This window comes from Hippocampus bargibanti, linkage group LG14 (assembly GCF_051943395.1).
Source record: "Hippocampus bargibanti isolate YZ-2025 linkage group LG14, ASM5194339v1, whole genome shotgun sequence".
Taxonomy (NCBI): Eukaryota; Metazoa; Chordata; class Actinopteri; order Syngnathiformes; family Syngnathidae; genus Hippocampus; species Hippocampus bargibanti.
The window spans coordinates 17,877,745-17,898,349 of NC_142747.1; the positions used below are offsets into that span (position 1 = coordinate 17,877,745).

The 20,605-nt window shown below is 39.1% G+C and overlaps 3 protein-coding genes across 3 annotated transcripts; 1 reads left to right on the forward strand and 2 right to left on the reverse strand.

The window, feature by feature from the left end:
- Nucleotides 1–268: 268 nt before the first annotated feature.
- acad8 (acyl-CoA dehydrogenase family, member 8) lies at nt 269–9,175 on the reverse strand. The gene is made up of 11 exons (XM_089013574.1): nt 9,055–9,175; nt 8,336–8,436; nt 7,757–7,926; nt 7,057–7,166; nt 6,900–6,976; nt 5,035–5,172; nt 4,819–4,954; nt 3,798–3,895; nt 3,010–3,162; nt 1,396–1,498; nt 269–1,319 (listed from the first exon to the last, which is right to left on the reverse strand). Exons 1-11 carry the CDS (start codon nt 9,167–9,169, stop codon nt 1,261–1,263), a joined length of 1,260 nt encoding a protein of 419 aa, XP_088869700.1. The 5' UTR covers nt 9,170–9,175; the 3' UTR covers nt 269–1,260.
- A 344-nt stretch (nt 9,176–9,519) lies between these two features.
- On the forward strand, nt 9,520–12,860 carry thyn1 (thymocyte nuclear protein 1). The gene is given in 8 exon segments (XM_089014167.1): nt 9,520–10,183; nt 10,256–10,419; nt 10,486–10,554; nt 11,372–11,440; nt 11,442–11,465; nt 11,551–11,646; nt 12,469–12,619; nt 12,695–12,860. Coding segments are annotated over 8 exon segments (663 nt in total). The 5' UTR covers nt 9,520–10,140; the 3' UTR covers nt 12,742–12,860.
- Nucleotides 12,861–13,981: 1,121 nt separating this feature from the next.
- On the reverse strand, nt 13,982–20,404 carry vps26b (VPS26, retromer complex component B). The gene is made up of 6 exons (XM_089014166.1): nt 19,777–20,404; nt 18,407–18,563; nt 17,306–17,470; nt 17,047–17,222; nt 15,630–15,772; nt 13,982–14,280 (listed from the first exon to the last, which is right to left on the reverse strand). Exons 1-6 carry the CDS (start codon nt 19,997–19,999, stop codon nt 14,128–14,130), a joined length of 1,017 nt encoding a protein of 338 aa, XP_088870292.1. The 5' UTR covers nt 20,000–20,404; the 3' UTR covers nt 13,982–14,127.
- Nucleotides 20,405–20,605: the final 201 nt, after the last annotated feature.

Consider the following 20,605-nt stretch of genomic DNA (forward strand, 5'->3'; position numbering starts at 1 on the left):
TTCTAAGTAAGCTGGTAATATTTTCTCGGTTGCTTTTTATAAGATTGTACATGTGTAATATTTCACAAGATATTCCAATTTTAACAACTGAGTTTGGATCGACAAATTAGTTGAGTGTGCTCCAGTCAAGCACCAACAAGGGATCATTCCTCAAGATGGTGAAAGAAGAAAGGCTACGTTCCTCATCAAGTGTTTAATGCTGATGAAACCGGGCACTTCATTCCATCAAGCCATCGACCATCACAAAGGACAATAAAACGACTTTATTGTACAGTAAGGTTTATTTCTTTAATCATAACACCATAGCACATTTATTATACATAAAATAAGGTATATTTTGTGTAGTTATAAGGCTTAGAGAATTAGAAAGGAGAAAATTGTGTTTTATGGGGACCTGGGAACGGATTATTCTCATTTTAATGGTTTCCTATGGGAAATTAATTTTTGGGATACACACTTTTCGCCTTACACACGCTGGCAACCCAATTAAGTTCGTAAGCTGTAATCACTGTAATGATTTTCCACCCAAATGATGGAGCAGGTTTGACATAGATAGCTCTGATACAACACGACGCTGACCACATCATTTCTCTTGTCATAGACTGAGAATTTATTTGGAGTGTTTCTATCAAATACAGTCTATCCATTTTCATACAGAATATGCAAATTGTACTGCAATTCCATAACAGCAAAGAAAAGAATAGATAGTAATAATAATCCATTTCATTTATAAGTGCCTTTCAAAACTCTCACGGTCACTTTACAGCCACAGGATTTTTTTTTTTTCTGTGGGTGAGCAGCGGCAGCCACACGCGCCAGCGTTCACTCAACCCCGAAGTAACTTAAATAAATAGCAAGCTAGCTAGCGAATATATAGCTATTAAAGTGACCTTGAGCGTTTTGAAAGGCGCCTAGAAATGAAATGTATTATGATTATTAGCTAGCGAATAGATAGCTAATAGCCAGTGAATAGATAGCTAATAGCTAGCTAGCTATTCGCTGACAAGACAAGGCCACTTGAAGACAAATTAGGCTACAGTGAAGTGATACAAACACATTAGGGGATCCAAATCCCCATGATATTAAAATGCTATCGTAACAGAAATCCCCAGAAAAGTGAAAACTCATTACATTACACAGAAGTTGTTCTTTTTTTGCAAATCAATGGTTCCGTTTTGACCCCACCTACAGCAACTTTTGAGCTTCTCCAAAATTCTGTCACGGATAAGCACAAAATAGCAATTTGTATTCCAAGGACTCCTATGAGGTCTCTGTCAGAAGACTTCTTGAGATGATCATCCTCATCACCTCGTTTGTTCCTGTGGAGAAATCAGATGTGAAGGGAGCAGCGGCGGGAACATCAACGGCATCAATGCCGACGTAATGGCTTCTGACCTTCTAAAATCTGATGCACGCGGATGTCGCGCACAAACTGCTGCACGGCGTAGTCCTTGAGGTAACCGTAGCCGCCGTGCATTTGGAGAGCTTGGTTGCAGATCTGAGGAATGTTGAAATGATGACTGGAATATGACACTCATAATTGCTACAGGTATGTTGAACATGCTAGCTAGCTATATAGCGATATAGCTGGCTGGCTAACTAGCGAGCTATTAGCTATCTGTTGGCTAGCTAGCTTTTTATCTATTTGAGTTACTTCCGGGTTGAGTGAATGCTGGCGTGTGTGGCTGCCGCTGCTCACCCACAGAAAAACTTATCCTGTGACTGTAAAGCGACCTTGAGAGTTTTGGAAGGCACTTAGAAATCAAATGTATTATTATTATTATTATTATTATTATTCATTTTTCATCATCTTTCATTTATCAATTATCCATTATCTATTTATTATTTTAATATTTATTATTAAATAGACCGCCCCATTAATGTTGATGTCAAAACTGAATAACTTGAATATTTTTAAATCTTATTTCTTATATCTTATTTTATAATCTTATTTTTGAATAAATTTAAATTTAATCCTACTGGACCCTCTGTACCCTGCCCACCACCTTTTCCATCTTTTTTCAGATTATTTGATATATATATATATATATATATATCATATATATATATATATATATATATATATATATATATATATATATATATATATATCATATATATATCAAAACCCTCAGATTTATTTTTTAGGGTACCGAAATGTATCTTCAACAAAATGTATCTTGTTATACATGTCATATTTTAAGTTTGTTTATTTTTTTTAATATTCAATAAGTATTCATTATTAAGTAATAAGTATTCACTGTAAACTGATATGATGTAAATGGAACAGTTTCATTTCAATTCCAAAATGTACTCAGGAATTGAAAATATGACTTAAAGCCCGAATGTGTTCGGGTTTCAGGTTTTTTTTTTCATGCTTGGGTGCTGATAAAGCGTTGGCCATGGCCACTGCCATTTTTTTCTATTTCCACAAGGGTGCAGCATTTCCCTTTTTTCCACGTTAGCGCTTTGTTCCAGCTTTAGCTGTTGTTCAAGCGCTATATAAACGACTGTGTATGTATTGCATTGTATTTTGGACAGCCGCCCCCATTTCAAGCTCATATAACTCTAGACCCATATCATTTAGGAATTAACTTTTCCATGTTCGCGCTTTGTTCCAGTTTCAGCTATTAAAGCACTATACTGTATAAACCAATATCTATGCATTGCATTGTATTTTGGACAGCCGCCCCCATTTCAAGTTCATATAACTCCAGACCCATATAATTTAGGAATTCACTCTTTTTTTCCTGATGAAAGAAGAGAGTCTAAGGTTTCAAACTCTGCATTGAATGTTTATGCAGTCCTAAAACTCTATATTTTGTGGGTGTTGGAATTCAAGTGACAATGACAAAAGCCCTGGCACTGGAATGGACACATTTTTGCACATTGTCTGGCAGTGAATGAGTTAAGTTGGGTCTGAAAAAAAAACCAAGTTAAAATCTAGTTTTGAATATACCTTTCACAGATAATATCAATACCATTGATTCGGATCCATTTTGTACTCACGTCAAAGCAGTGGTCGGTGGCAAAGAGCTTGGCCATAGAACACAGTTGGACGGCATCCGTTCGCGCCTCCTGAAGCGCCACGGCGGCCTGGCGTACTAAAAGTCGAGACGCCACCAAATCGGTGGCCATCTCTGCTAGTTTGAACTGAAGGAACTGCACATAGAAACGTAAAGGGTGTTAAAATCGCACAGTTAAAAATACACGCAGAGCAAAAACAGCCGTTTTAAAGGACAACCGACACCATTTTTTTGTTTCCTAACTGACATCAGAAAAACGTTTTATAGCATCTAAAATACCCAAAACACACAGGCTGATATTTTTAGTCAAATGCAAAACACACAAAAAAAAGAGTTATTAAAGTGTCCCAAAATTGATACGCAAGTACTTCTTCAATCGATTGCAAACATGTATGCTTTCCTCTTCAGAACTATTGGAATCATATTCATAACAGGATGAGTAACACAAAAGCATCTTCTCCGAATCTGAAGCCATTGTTTTGATTCTAGAGCAAGGCGAAGACGTCCTGGCGTGACATCACGAAAAGGGGGCGGGACCTTCTGAAACTCGCCATTTCCGGGGTCATTTTGAAGTAGTTTTGGGACACTGTAAGTCATTTTGCACTTGACTAAAAATATCAGCCTGTGTGTTTTGGGTATTTTAGATGCTATAAAACGTTTTTCTGATGTCAGTTAGGAAACAAAAAAAATGGTGTCGGTTGTCCTTTAGAATCACCGTTAAAAATACATAATTTCAAAACTATTGAAACAGGTGTTTCAATAGTTTCTAACCTGGTTATTGGAGAGAGTTTCTCCAAACTGCTTCCGCACCAACAGGTGGTCCCTCGCCAGCTGGACGGAGGCGTGGGCCGCACCCAGAGAACATGAAGCTGTTCAAAGGTACAATTTTATGTTTATAGCGAGCGCTTAAAATGTTAACGTTGAGCTCAAAATGGACATTTGGGTTATGGTTAAATGCTAAGTTTTGTGATGCTAAAAAAAAACTCCTGTGAAAGTCAATGTCAAATCTGCTAACTCATTCACTGCCATTCACAGATTCATTCGGGAATTGAAAATATGACGTTGAGCGCCATTCCCAAATTTGTTCGGGTTTTATTATTTCATGCTTGGGTGCCGATAAAGCGCCGGCCATTGCCTCCGGAAATGTTTTACCCCCTTCCGCGAGGGGGGGAAGCATTTCCATTTTTTCCATATTAGCACTTTGTTCCATCTTAGCTGTTGTTTAAAGCGCTATATAAACCAATATGTATGTATTGTGTTTTGGACAGCCGCCCTCATTTCAAGCTCATATAACTCCAAACCCATATCATTTAATAATAATAATAATAATAATAATAATAATAATAATAATCATTTCATTTCTAAGCGCCTTTCAAAGCTATCAAGGTCACTTTACAGTCACAGGATAAGTTTTTCTGTGGGTGAGCAGCGGCAGCCACACGCGCGAGCGTTCACTCAATCTGGAATAACTCAAATGAATAAAAAGCTAGCTAGCTAGCTAATAGATAGCTATCTAGCTAGCTAGCCAGCTAACAGATAGCCAATAGATAGCATTTAGTTTTTTTTGTGTTTTTGACATCAAGATGGCAGCGTGAGAGTGGCTGTCTTTACATCAGCTCCTGTATTTTGTGTTTTTCTACTTCTTCCTTTCCTTCCTTACTTTCATCACTTTGCTACTGTGAAATGTCAATTTCTCCACTGTGAGACTAATCTAATCCAACAGCCAATCAAAGAGGGGTGTGTAGATTTTTGCTGTCACTGTTCATGAGCGTCATCTTCAGTTCGAACTCACCGATATTAATTCTGCCTCCGTTCAGTCCTTTCATGGCAATTGTGAAACCTTGACCTTCGACTCCCAGCAGGTTGCTGGCAGGAACGGCGCAGTCCTCAAATATCACTGCCCTGGTGGGTTGCGAGTTCCAACCCACCTGAAGGAACACACAGAGTCAACGATGCCTCTCTAGTGGTTTTCGGTAGCGCAATTAAAAAATAACAACAATCGTGCTACCTTTTGTTCTTTTTTGCCGAAACTGAGGCCCGGTGTTCCCTTTTCCACTAACAGACAGGAAATGCCTTTCGGACCTTTGGCTCCTGTGCGACACATGACTACGTAAATGTCAGACTCGCCACCGCCGCTGATGAAGGCCTGGAATCATACACAGGAAAGGGAGAGGTGTGCCATATTGAATTGTGGTAAGACATTTAAAGGACAACCGACATGACTTTTTTGTTTCTTAACTTGACACCAGAAAAACGTTTTATAGCATCTAAAATACCCAAAACACGCAGGCTGATATTTTTAGTCACATGCAAAACACCATTAAAAGTAACTTAAATTGTCCAAAATCTGCAACAAATTGAGCTGCGAATTGGGCATTTTCAGAAAGTCCCGCCCCCAGTTCGTGACGTCACCCCAAGACGTCTTGCCTTGCTGGAGAATCAAAACAATGGCTTCAGATTCGGAGAATATGCTGTCTTGTTACACATCCAGTTATGAATATGATTCAAATAGTTCTGAAGAGGAAAGCATACATGTTTGCAATCGATTAAAGAAGTACTTCCGTGCTATTTTGAGGCAATAGGGGGGGAAATGTAGCACTAAAAGAGAGGCAGAAAATGGCGACAAAGCTCCGTGTAAGGAATTAATCAGCCCGTTTCCACAGGCTGATTAATTCCTTACACGGAGCTTTGTCGCCCTCTTCTGCCTCTTTTTGGTGCAACACGGAGTTTTCAGACCAAACAAAGTACAGCAAAATGCATTGACGTGATGGAAGGACTGCTACAATGTGTCCTTTTCTCGGTCAGGGGCGTTCCTTCAGTGACGTAACGTGAGGACTTGTCACCAACTCAAAAACAAGACTTCCGGAATATTCAAGGCGAGTCTTAAATCGTAAAATATGCGGTGGAATCTTTGTAAAATACGCTCAGTAGAAGTCATTTGAAGCCATTTTACAAATTAGGGACACGACTTGTCCGGAGACGTCGGTTGTCCTTTAAAAGTAAAAAAAAACTAATTTCAGCGTTTTTTTAATTTATTTTAAGCCAACTCACACAGATTCGTAGTTAGACTAGTAACAAAGATAAATGCTTTTGCACTTTTCCCAGTACTGCATTGTTGAAAGGTGCTTATAAATAACATGTATTATTTTTATTTGTTATTGTTCCGTTAGCTGCTTTATTTACATAGTTAATGGAGGATGCACTGATCACCATAATTTATTTTTTCTCTCTATCCCCAAAAATAATAATCTATTGATGGAGAATGAGAAGTTATCATATTTAAAAGTTTCATGCCCAGAACCCAGAAAGATTGTCTTTACTGCCGGCAGGAGACGCAGCCATTCATGACAGACGCCTGAATTCTGCAGCGCTCTGCCAAGCTATATATTGAGTGTATATGCAAGTTTAAGTGATACATTAGTAAAACATTGTTTTCTTGATTAGAATACAACGCCCCTGGGCGCTCGAATCGCGAACAGCTGTAAGCAATAAAACATTGTCTCTTGCATGAACTGATAAATTTGTAACCTGGCTAATGAGCTCTTCCTGTGAAGGAGTTTCAAGTCGTAAATTGCTTCGGTGATAAAGGAGTTTCCCAAGTTTTAAATTCTGTCCAAGGCCAGACATCCTAGATGAAGATGACAGTTTAACTTTCCGTGTCTGTTGACCTCAGATTGACCCCGGGTTGTCTGTGCTTCAATTGTGTATTTGAGTCACACATGTTGACTAAGCATGAAACTTTTAAATATGATAACTTCTTTTTCTGTCTAATCTCTATCAGACACCTAAAATCGTGGAATACTGCCATTTTTTTCCCTCTCTCCCACTCAAATATGAGCACAGAATGTTGTCAGAATGTCATGGAAGCTTTACCTTGGAGCCATTCAAGATGTAACGATCACCTTGGCGTTGTGCAGTCGTCAATAGCGATGCAGCATCACTGCCGCTGCCTGAAATCAACAAAGAACAAATTCAAGTCATGGAGTCTTGGTACTGAATTGGTTCAAAGTAGTATTTGTCGGGAACAGACCAGGTTCTGTCAGGCAGTAGGAGGCAAACTTCTCCATGGAACAAAGTTGAGGACAGAATTTTTGTCTCTGGTCCTTGTTGCCGAAGCTGTCTATCATCCAGGCGCACATGCTGCATGCAAAAGACATGTTAGGGCCAGGTGTCCATTTTAACTCATTCACTGCCAGAGCATGTGCAAAAAAAAGTGTTCACTCCAGTGCCAGGGTTTTTGTCATTGTCACTTGAATTACAGGACCCAAAGAATATTGAGTTTTAGGACAACATCAGAAAAAAAGTTATTTCCTAAATTCCATGGGTCTGGAGTTATATGAGCTTGAAATGAGGGCGGCTGTCCAAAATTCAATACATACATATTGATTTATATAGCGCTTCAACAACAGCTGAAGTTGGAACAAAGCGCTACTTGGCTAATTCCAAAATTGTTATGGGTTTGGAGTTACATGAAAATAATAATAAATAATAATAATAATACATTTAATTTATAAGCGTCTTTCAAAACGCTCACGGTCACTTTACAGTCACATGATCAGTTTTTCTGTGGGTGAGCAGCGGCAAGTGACCTTGAAGGTTTTGAAAGGTGCTTAGAAATGAAATGTATTATTATTATTATTGTTATTATTATAAGTGTAACAAGTCCGATTATTCTTTCTTTATTTTGCATGACTTTATTTTGACAACTTCCTGTTTTGTTTGAAACATACTTATGAATACTGATGTAGGCAGTGGTGCTGACACATCCGGTGGACAAAGCCTCAAAGATGACAGATGTATCCAGGCGGGACAGACCGGAACCTCCGACGTCTGGCTGAACATAGATTCCTCCGAAGCCAAGCTGGGCTGCCTTGCGCATGGTCTCCACTGGGAACACTTCCTTATGGTAAAACAGACAGTAACTTAACTCATTCACTGCCAAACGTGCAAAAATGTGTCCACTCCAGTGCCAGGGTTTTTGTCATTGTCACTTGAATTCCAGGACCCACAGAATATTGAGTTTTAGGACTACATAAACATTCTATGCAGTGTTAGAAACCTTAGAATCTCTTCTTTCATCAGAAAAAAATAGTTAAGTCCTAAATTATATGGATCTAGAGTTATATTAGCTTGAAAAGAGGGCAGCTGTCCAAAATAGGCTAGTTTTATTATTTTTTATGATTTTTTTAATTGTTTTTTTGTATTATTTTTTTTTGTTGTTTTTTTTATTATTTTTTTATCATTTGTATTTATTATTTATATTATTTTTTTATGTATTTTATTGTTATTATTAAGGGTGTTTAACTAACCTTCTGGTCCCACTCCGCCATGTGCGGCGCCATTTCATTGGCTGCAAAGTCAAAGGCCACTTTCTGGAACTCCTTCTGTTCATCTGTGAGACCGTGAGATGCTGCAATAACAACAAGACGTCATCTAAATTAGTTGCTTAAAAAAACACATAATGTAAGTACCATACATGCACAGATTTTGTGTGGCCGCCGTATTTATAAAATAATTTGTCAGACTTTATTATGGTTAATGAAATCATATTCTGTGTGACCCTCGCATTGTATTCTGATTAATTTTCCATTCATGGAATTACAATTAAGCAGATGAGTTGGCACATATTCAGGGGACTTTACTAGGCAGACATTTTATGCAGTACTACCGCCAGTCGTCGACTGAAGATGACGTCAAGCGCCCACCGGCAAGAAGTCCCAATGTCGAGTTATTTTTCATCTGGGTTCGAACACAAAAATGTGGGCGGTATCAGTGAGGGGTGTGCAGCTCACTGACGAATGAAGGAGCGACTTTCGCCAATGGCATTTAAGCTAAAAGTACATTTTAAAATGGCCAAACTGCATCCATACGTGGTCAGCCCTTATTAAAAATACATCTGACTCACTGCATAGAAAGTTGCTTGTAAACTATCGTGAAAACAAGCCTTGCTTTCTACCATCGATTTACAAATTGGTGTTTTAATGACAATTGTTACAAAACGCAAACATGCTATCGGGTGTTGACTTACGATCGATACACGAAGCTACCCCTCGTTTTTGTGCAATTCTACCAGCGGAAAAACGGTGTCTTCTGCAGATGTTTGCGGTCAGCCGGGCGACTCTTAACACCCCGCCAGGCGCCATGTTTTGTTTTGTTTTGTTTTTGTTTTCAATAAAGTTCACGTACCGCTAGTACCGACGGGATATGTATTTCTGGAACGGCCAACAAAGAACACATTTTTGTTTATTTTAATGTATTATCTTTATTTTTATTCTTTTATTGTTTTTATAATACACTTCGTTGGCAGCGCCCATATTAATTAATTGTGTGCTAAGTTGGCACACAATTAACATTTGATAGGAACACACGGGAAACTCAACAAACCAATTGCTGCTTGTTGTGACGTCTCTTGTTCCGGTTTGGCGCGGGTTTCAATGGCCGCTTGTTGACGTGACACCGGACTGACTTTAAAGGTATGTTTGCCATTCTTTTGAACGCCTCGATGGATTAAATAAACTCGTTACAGATCAAATAAAACCCTACTAATCGTTAATTGTATGGCTTATAGTTTGACTGGACGTATTTTTGAGTGTTGAACTCAAAACTAATGAAGGAAAAGCATGTTTCTCCATTTTTTTCCGATAATGGACAAATGGCCATACGCAAATTTCTTACTTCCGGTTTAAAGTCAAATCACAAGGTTATGTTGTTGAGGTAATACTGAACTGATACGACTAATATGCTCTGATACTATTTTTATTTACAAATGTTGAGGTCGCTCCTCGTTTTAGTATGTTTTCAGTATGTTTAAATTGTGTTCCAGAAAATCCGAGTCCTGACAGCGTTTTATCTCTTATTGTGCAATTGAAAAAAATGTACCCTCAATTCAAATTCTAAATTTACCCTCAGAGGAACTGCTAATAAATCGTTAAACGTTTAATTCATGATGAAAAATAAAAACGCTAGCCATCTACCAATTAATAGGAACCAATATGAAACAAAAAAAAGTATTGGTTACCCATTTCTGCACTAAATGTTGAGCGCATGCTGATGAAATTGGTGGTAAAAGTCCAGATAGGGTTTTTGTGCAGTGTTTTACTTCCAGAGAAAAGCAATGCCTCCAAAGAAGAAATTGAGAAAAAGAACAATAAACTCAGGTAGGTTGAAACAATTTGTACAGTACTTCCTTCTTGTCTGATATGTTTAAAAATATAATCTGTGTGACACAGATGAAGATGTTGAAAAACAGGTTGATTCTTCCCCAAAACCGAACCTCAAGAGGAAGTCTTCATCTTCAGTGGATGCTTTGGAGGGAACAAGCGGCAAGCAGTATTGTCGTTGGCTCATGAAATCTGAGCCAGAAAGCCGCTTTGAGAATGGCATTGACGTCAAGGTACAGTACCAAAAAGACTACTCGTGTATGTGATTGTAAACATCTCATCATTGTTTAAATTTACAGTTTGGAATTGAGGATCTGAAGGCTTTGCCTCATCAAACCAGCTGCTGGGATGGTGTCCGCAACTATCAGGTAGAGCTGCAAAAAAAAGTGACTTTATAATTCTAATAATAATAATAATAATAATAAATTTCATTTATAATCACCTTTATAAATTCTCAAGGTCACTTTACAGTCACATGATAAGTTTTTCTTTGGGTGAGCAGTGGCAGCTACACGCGCCAGCGTTCACTCAACCCGGAAGTCACTCAAATAGATAGAAAGCTAGCTAGCTAATTGATAGCTAATAGTTAGCCAGCTAGACGACTAGCTAGCTATATAACTAATAGATAGCCAGCTAGAGAGCTAGCAAGCCAGCCAGATAGCTAATAGACAGAAAATAAATAGCAATTAGATTCGCTAGCCATTAGCTATTTATTTGCTAGGTATTAGCTATCTATTCATTAGCTATTAGCTTTCTATTCGCTAGCTATTAGCTATCTCATTTGCTATCTAGCTAGCTACCTAGCTAGTGATCTATTTGCTATATATTAGCTAGCTACCTAGCTGGCTATCCATTTGCTATCTATTAGCTATCTGGCTAGCTAGCTGGTTATGTAGCTGGGTATTTATTAGCTATATGGCTATCTTGCTAGTTAGCTAACTGTCTATCTATTAGCTATCTAGCTGGCTACCTATCCATTTGCTATCTATTAGCGATCTGTTAGCTAGCTAGCTAGCTTTCCATCTATTTGAGTTACTTTCAGGTTGAGTGAACGCTGGCGCATGTGGCTGCCGCTGCTCAGCCGCAGAAAAACAGATCCTGTGACTGTAAAGTAACCTTGAGAGTTTTGAAAGGTGCTTGGAAATGAAATGTATTATTATGTATTATTTTTATTATCTTGCTCAGGCACGCAACTTCATGCGTCAAATGAAAGAGGGCCATTTGGCTTTCTTCTACCACAGCAACTGCAAGGAAACCTGGCATAGTAGGAATCCTAAAAGTAAGTTCCCATGTGAGGATATACAAAATATCATTATACTTACCGTCAGGTTAAATAAGTCTTCTTTCTTTTTCCGTTTATCCAGATTGTGAAGGAAGCATATGTGGACCACACACAGTTTGACAAGAAAGATGTTCATTATGATGCTCGCAGCACACCGGAGAAGCCCAAGTGGAGCATGGTAAGAAGACATGTTATGAAACAGTGTTTTGGAAATAATTATTTAAAAAAAATAACTCTAAATATGAGAAGATATCACATCCTTTTTTGTATTTTATTCAATCTCATGGGAAGCTAATTTGTCACATGCTGTCAGTGAACTCATTCACTGTCATTTACGAATTTATTCGGAAATTGATAATACAGCGTCATTCCTGAATTTGTTTGGGTGCTGATAGAGCGCTAGCCATGGCCTCTGTCAATGTTTTTCCCCTTTCACAAGGGGACAGAATTTCCCTTTTATTCCATGTTAGCGCTTTCAGCTGTTCTTAAAGCGCTATAAAAACCAATTTGTATGTATTGCATTTTATTTTGTCCACCCATCCCCATTTCAAGCTCATATAACTCCAGACCCATATAATTTAGGAATTAACTGTTTTTTTTTCTGATGAAAAAAGAGAGTCTAAGGTTTCTAACACTGAATTGAATGTTTATGTAGTCCTAAAACTCAATATTCTGTGGGTCCTGGAATTCAAGTGACAATGACAAAAACCCTGGCACTGGAGTGGACACATTTTTGCACGTCTGAAAGTGAATGTGAGTAAACAGGAAGTGCAATATGGTCATCCACTCAGATGGATTAAAACAGCTGCTTAAATTATTTTACCACAAACGCAATACTAATCAGAATGCCGTGTTTAGACAAATGGATCCGCACAGAACGTTGGAAAGAAAAACGTGTACTTAACTCCCCCCTTCAGGATGCCTACCGGGGATTTTTTTTCAGTTGAAATACTTCTTCCTAAAAATTAATACCTATCCATATTTCAATACGCCATCACAGGTGGACGTCCAGTACCAAAGAATGTTGAAGCGGTTTCTACCTCTATCTGAGCTCAAAGACTACCACCTGCAACATAAGACCAAAGGAGGCCCTCTGAAGGACATCATGCTGCTCACCAGACCCAGACTCTCCGTGCAACCTATAACCACTGGTAATTTAATGAAATTATTTAATATATAGCACCCGTGGAGTTACACACACTTATTTGTATTTGTCATCCCTGCAGAGGAATTTGACTTTATTCTGAGTTTGGAGGACCAAGAACCGCTGTGATTGTGCTGGGTTGAAAATCTGTCTCTTTAGTTTATGTAGTCGATTTTGTTGTAAAATATTAGGGGTGGAAAGATAAATCACACTAGAATAAAAAAATAAATGTAACTTTTTTTTCCTCATTTGGCATCAGTTTATTTGACAATTAGGGGTCAATGAGTTAGTCATAAACGCTTTTGGAAAAAGATCGAAATAGCTCTAACTTATTTGCTTTAAAAGACATAGGCAGGTAGACACTAGCATGTGTCTAACCAAACTAAACACTAGGATGTGGCAGGCGAATAATACTGCCGGAATGCTGACTTAAAATGCTCTTATTTACACGTTCACGCTCCGCGGACAACACTTTTCACATTTTGGAGTTCTTCATAACTGGAATGTTGCTTGTTCAAAATTCGAAATGAGTTTGCTGTTGAACTATTAAGCGACAACCGACACCATTTTTTTGTTTCCTAACTGACATCAGAAAAACGTTTTATAGCATCTAAAATACCCAAAACACACAGGCTGATATTTTTAGTCAAGTGCAAAATGACTTAAAGTGTCCCAAAACTACTTTAAAATGACCTCAGAAAGTTTCAGTTTCAGAAGGTCCCGCCCCCTTTTTCGTGACATCACGCCAGGACGTCTCGCCTTACTCGAGAATCAAAAAAAATGCTTCAGATTCAGAGAAGATGCTTTCTTGTTACTCATCCAGTTATGAATATGATTCAAATAGTTCTGAAGAAGAAAGCATACATGTTTGCAATCGATTTAAAAAATCATTGCGTCTCATTTTGAGACGTCTGGACTCCAATGTAGCGCCCAGAAAATGCACAAGATGGCGCCCAAGCTCCGTTGGAAATGGGCTGTTTTGTCTGCGGGGAATTTGTGTCAACTAGTATCAAACAGTAGTCTTTGGTGCAACACACAACGATTCACCATCGCGTTATTTATGTTTTCTTCCTTCTAATTTCACCATCAACACAAAGTTTTTCAGACCAAACAAAGTACCCAAAATGCATTGTGTGTCGCTTTCTCGGTCAGGGGCGTTCCTTCAGTGACCTGACGTCACGTCAGGAATCATCACCAACTCGAAAACAAGACTTCCTGAATATTCAGCGCGAGTCTTAAAATGTAAAATATAGCTATATGCCGTTGAATCTTTGTAAAATACGCTCAGTCGAAGTCATTTGAAGTGATTTTACAAATTATGGACACAACTTGTCCGAAGGCGTCGGTTGTCCTTTAAGTACACACTGAATGGCGTGAAAATCCCGATAATTTTAATAGGTAATTTACTTTGATTTCTGTCAAGAAACGAAAAAAAAAAAACAAAAATCGAGTCCAATCTCCCTTAATATTCTTCCAATGGGACGGATCTGGGCCTCACAGAGACCCCTGGTCCAATCAAAGGCGAGGCTCGTATCCGTTGTCTTCCTTGGCACACTGTTCCAACGCACTCTCCGAGGCAGCCGAGCCTTCGTAGCGCTGCGAGGCAATGGCGGCCTGGTGGGACATGCTCTTCCTCACCACGTCGCCTTTACGCCATAATGTAATTTCCTGGGAATGCAAGGGTGAAATTTTAATTTGACAATTTGTGCTCTTGTATTAGAAAAAAATGCACAAACTAATGTGAGGTTGCCTTTGTACAACTTCATGCCTCACTCATCACAGATTCTAATAATAATAATAATAATAATACAGTGATACCTCGGTTTACGAACGCTTTAGCTAGGGAACTTTTCGCCTGACGAACGCTAAATTCATGAGAATATAACCTTGGCATACAAACTATTTTTCGGGAAACACGCGGAGCGCCACAATGAGTGATGTGTAGTTCGCGAAAAACAGTGAAATTTGGACTCGTTTCAACTTTATTGAGCGTGTAGACTGCAAGGTTAAAATATCATCGATCAGGAGCCACAAATAACCCGCACAAGCCATCTGTATAATTTGAAGAGAACCTACAAGCAAGGGAACCAAATAATGACGTTTCTAGTGTGTCTGCCTGCATCTGTTGCGATATCACAACTTCCAAGATGTACAACCCAGAGCTCCTTGAGACATTTTATGCAAAAAGCTATCCATTCCATCAAACCATCAATGACCATCACAAAGGTAAATAAAACACTTTTATTATACTGTATAGTTTATTTCTTTAATTACAATACCATAGCACATTTATTATACATAAAATAAGATATAGTGTGTGTGTAGTTTTAAGGCTTATTTAGTTGAAAATTATGATTTATGGGGACCTGGGAACTGATTATTCTCATTTTAATGTTTTTTTTATGGGAAATTAATGTTTGGAATACACACTTTTCGCCTTACACACACTTTATGGGAACCAATTAAGTTCGCAAGCCAAGGTATCACTGTACATTTCACAGGATAGTTTTTGCAGTGGGTGAGCGGCGACAGCCACGCGCGACAGCGTTCACTCAACCCGGAAGTAACTCAAATAGATATAAAGCTAGCTAGCTAAGAGATCGCTAATAACAATAACAATATATTTCATCGACAAGCGGCCCTCAAAACTCCTGAAACAGTCCTGAAACTGAAGTGACCTTGAGAGTTTTGAAGGTCGCTTGTAAATGAAATGTATTATTATTATTATGATGATGATGATGATGATGATGATTATTATTATTCCCCTCAGCTGTGAGATATAGCTGGCAATTTCAGTGCACGACTCAGTGATGATCTGGTGTAAGCATCTTCTGCGTAGGAGGACTTCACATGTGCTGCGTAATATATAAATAGATAAATAACGCACTAGGTTCTGTGACCCAGTTGCCTGGCCAGGCAAGAAAAGCGCTTGATGATCACATGACCAAAACATTCAGATGGCAGAGTGCCCCAAAACAGGAAAAAAAAATGTAAAGTAGATAAATACATATGGCTACCTGCTGTTTAAAGTAGCGTCTCTCCTCCTCGTCGATCAACACCAGATTTAGGTAGTAACGCACCGAGAACTTCTTGTTGATATCTCGCATGGTGGGAGTCAGATCATAGCCAGCCAAGAAAAGCCGGATGGGAATGGACTCACCTAAAAAAAAAAACGCACACAATTTGAATATCTCTCACACTTAAAGGTCAACTGACACCATTTTTTTTTGTTTCTAACTGACATCAGAAAAAAGTTTTATAGCATCTAAAATACCCAAAACATGCAGGCTGATATTTTTAGTCAAATGCAAAACACCAATAAAAATGACTTAAAGTGTCCCAAAACTACTTCAAAATGACGGTGCAGATGCCGAGTTTCAGAAGGTCCCGCCCCCTTGTTCGTGACGTCACGCGAGGACGTCTTGCCTTGCTCCAGAATCAAAAAAATGGGTCCAGAAAGTTCAGATTCGGAGAAGATGCTTTCTTGTTACTCATCCAGTTATGAATATGATTGAAATAGTTCTGAAGAGGAAAACATAAATGTTTGCAATTGATAAAAGAAGTCCTTTCGTCTCATTTTGAAGCGTCTGGACTCCAGTCGACACTCTGCCTGTGAACTATCAATAAATTTGAAACGAGTCCAAACTTTGTTTTTTTGCGGATGACACATCACTCATTGTGGCGCTGCGTGTGTTTCCCGAAAACTAGTTTGTATGCCAAGATTATATTCTCGCAAATTTAATGTTCGTAAAATGAAAAATTCGTTAGCTAAAGCGTTCGTTAACCGAGGTGTCACTGTACACCATTCATTGGGGGGGTGCTCCTTATATTCCGTTGTGCCTTATACAGCAGAAAATACGGTAAGACAGTGAGACCTCAACTTACAAACACCTTATCTTACAAACTTTTCGTCTTAAGAACCTCTAATTTATGAAAATTATACCTCATAATAAGCACTATTTTCATAATACACACCCACCACGGCTGGCGGAGTGATCTTCGGCGGAAGCACACGACCGAACAGCGCTCCAGCCGGCGCTACTTTGCACACCCCCTCTCATTGAATGCACACGTCGATCGCCTACTTGGAGCTTTTTGCTGATAATTTTACGATGATGGGACCGAAAAAAAACCCACAATGCAGTGTATTTCTTTCATTACAATACAATAGCACATTTATTATACATAGAATAAGGTATGTTGTGTGTAGTTTTATGGTTTATTTAGTTAAAAACTATATTTTATGAAAGCCCGGGAACAGATTATTCCCATTTTAATGGTTTCCTATGCTATTTTTTTTTTTTGAGGTACACACTTTTCGCCTTACACACTCTGTCTGGGAACCAATTAAGTTCGTAAATTGAGGTCTCACTGTAGTAATCATTACAACACCAATAATAATAATAATAGGTGAAAATATTGTGTTTCATTTACCCCTGACTGGTGCTCCGTCCATAATCTCATATTTGGCGATGGTGTCGTTTTCATGGTACACGCTCGGACCCGTTCCGGTTGTCTCCCGCTTAATGATATCTATCTCCATGTGCTTTATCTTAATCCTCACCAACAGGAAGTAGATTTTCCCCACAATGACGTCTTTCAGGTGATATCTGTCGCAGGAAGAAATAGTAGCATGTAACCGCACAATAAAAGGTGATCCGATTAACAAACTTTTTGGTCATGGTGGTCTTACTTGGATTTATTATACTCAAATTCAATGTGGAGACAATCTTCGATGCCGACTTCCATTTTAATGGAGGAGTTGAGTTCGGGATACGTGCTCAGTGTGTGCACCACGATGTCCAACTCTTTGCTGATGTCGTTAAGTCTTCGGATCACAGTTGCACGCAGGAAGTACCTGCACAAAAGGTGGAGGTCAGGGATGGGCTACTTAAATCATGGAGGGGGCAGCGATTTTTCCATCAGTGCGACTTCGGGCTGCATAAAACCATGCCGTTCTTAATCAGCAGTGTTGAACCTGCAAGGCCTTCTCTGCTGGCCTAAAAATATCTGAATCGCAGACGAATGTGAATTATATTTTGTCAATTAATTTTTATTAAATGATTCCAAATTGTCTTTCATATTCCTGTGTGCTGCTTTCAGATGTGTGTTTTCGTATTTCAGCATTGAACTAATCACATTTCAACCATCATTTGTTACCAGGGCCTTCACAATCAGTTCTGCAGGCTCTTGAGTATAAAAATCAATGGCGACGAAGCAGTTCCGTTAACCAAATCGAGTTTGAGTTGGAAACCCAAGGCCTGCTCAAAGGCGCCAATCATAGTATCAGTAGCCGCTAGGGATGAACACATACTGGCCAGAGCTAGCACACTGTATCTGTAGCGAGCCAGGAAAAGAAATGGACTCGGTTGCTGATCGGTTGCTGATCTACTGTTAAAGCCATTTTGAAGACGGACTTTTATAGAATAGATGGATATCAGTCAGAAAGGTTGGACAGCTCCGCGGCTAACAAAAATAGCAAATAATAATGCAATTTCATGAGGTTATCATGAATCCACACGTTCGTAGTAAAACTCCGAACAGTTTAATGACAGTATTTCTTAAATTTCTTCAAGTCACAAGTTATTTCCTAGACAACTGCACCATCTAGTGGACGAGTAGTAAATCACACCACACTGTGGAGTGATTCAGACATAGCACTACTGAAGGCCTCGGAGTGACATGCACGACCGCTACTGCTAATCAGATATACTTTATGACAAAAATGGCACAAAAAAAAATACATTTTGATAAAATATGTACAAAATACAGCCAGGACGCGAAAGTAGTTTACCTGAGTTTGACATTCTGGCCTGTGTAGGACTCGTACGGCTTTTCCACATGAGTGAATTCAAAATCAAACGTCTGCGACTGTGTCATCTCACCGGGCCTCGCCAAGTCTTTTACCAGGGAAACAAACTCGTGGTGGTTCCCTCTGTCGTAATATAGCTCTGAAAACACAAAGTGATATACAGTGATACCTTGGCTTACGAAATTAATTGGTTCCCAGACAGAGTGTGTAAGGTGAAAAGTGTGTATCCCAAAAAATAATTTCCCATAGGAAACCATTAAAATGAGAATAATCCGTTGCCAGGTCCCCATAAAACATAATTTTCTACTTTCTAATTTTCTAAGCCTTAAAACGACACAAAATATACCTTATTTTATGTATAATAAATGTGCCTTTGTGATGGTAGTTGATGGCTTGATGGAATGGAGTGGCAGGTTTCCTCAGCATTAAATACTTGAGGAACGTAACCTTCTTTCACCATCTTGAGGAATGATCCCTTGGAGGTGATTTCTTTGTGATAATTTTATCTAGTTCCTCATCAATTTTGTTCTGTTTAGCTTTTTGCATCAAATGTACAGATGGCTTGTGCGGGTTGTTTGTGGAGCCTGATTGATGGGATATTTTAACCTTGCAGTCTACACTCTGCCTTTGAACTACCAAAGTTGAAACTTTCTCACTGTCGTCTTCCTGTCTCTTTAATGTTCCAACCACCTCCCCTCACTGCTCACTTCGCGAACGACACATCACTCATTGAGGCAGCTCCGTGTGTATCCCGAAAAAAGTTCGTATGCCAAGTAAAAAAAAAATCATAAATTTAAAGTTTGTAAACCGAAAACTGTGTAAGCCAAGGGGTTCGTAAACCGAGGTATCACTGTAGTTTTAAATCTGAAGTCAAGAATAATGACTGTGATTACACTCTGACGAAGGCGGAAGTATACGCCGAAACATGTCAGGTAATTGAACACCTAAAAAAACACTGTCTGTAAGAAAAGAATCTGTTGTCAATTAGATATCAAGTAGACAGGATGAACTTAACAGAATAATGACTGTGATTGTTGTTTACATCCAAAAATATGAACTTTTGGTTAGGACTTTAGCAAGCATTATGGAGTCAAGTTTGATTTGCTTTCGCGGGCCGAAAAAAAATCATGGCAGGCTGGCCTTGGCCCACGGGCCTTTACTTTGACACCTGTGCAGTAACCCGATAGGGGACAAGTTGAGCATCTGACCGGATGCGCCACACAAGATTTTTCTAATGAACTTTTCTCTTTCTACGTGTGCTGGATCGATAGATTGATAAGAGTGATGCAAAGTACAGTAGGTCCAGGATAACAACACGTGAGACTGAATCGGTGAATGGATGATTTCCTCACCAATTTGCCCGACAAATTCAATCTTGATACCCTGGTGCTCCAGCCGCTTTCCGGGGCTCTTGAGCGTGACGTTGACTCTGCCGCTGACGGTCTCTCCGTCGTAGAAAAGGAAATATTTGTCCTTCTTGCCATCTTCTGTCTTATGCTCTGCTTTCTTCCTCGTCTCGGCGTCGTTAAGCACCACGTCGATCTCCGCACTTTGTCCAAAACTGAAGAAGCTCATTGTCAGCTTTTTTTTTTTAATGTCGACAGAAAAAGCACAAGGCCCGAAGGTTACAATTCCCTTCGCTCCGAGGCACGCTCTTTAGATAGACGTACAGTATTTGTCATGCAAACACGCTAAGTGTCCATGCCCAATTTCGATAGCGATCGAGTGGAAAACGATAACGGTGCGTGCGACACTGAAGAAAACAAAATGTCCATCGATTAAAAAAACAACACCAAGAAAACAAGGTAAAAGACGTTTTATATCCTGAAATTATTCCCAAATACACGCTTAGTTTCTGCGTAGCCACGCAAAGCACGCCGGCGACGTAATTGTTCGACTATTACATGGTTGTTTTGTTCAGATATTTGAATGTCGCGAATGTTATCAAATCGTCAGGATGTGAGACATATGGGTCGACACAACCATTTCCGGGTACGCGCGGCTACACAATAAGAGCATAAATGGAATGCTGTTCGCTGACCGGAAATTTGGCTACACAATAAAAGGGTTAGATTTTGTTCAAAACATGTGAAGGCTCATCCCGTTTACACGACGTTCACGACGTATTTTTAAACAGGTTCCACTGGTCAATTAAATTATTATTTTGTGTCAAGGAAATAA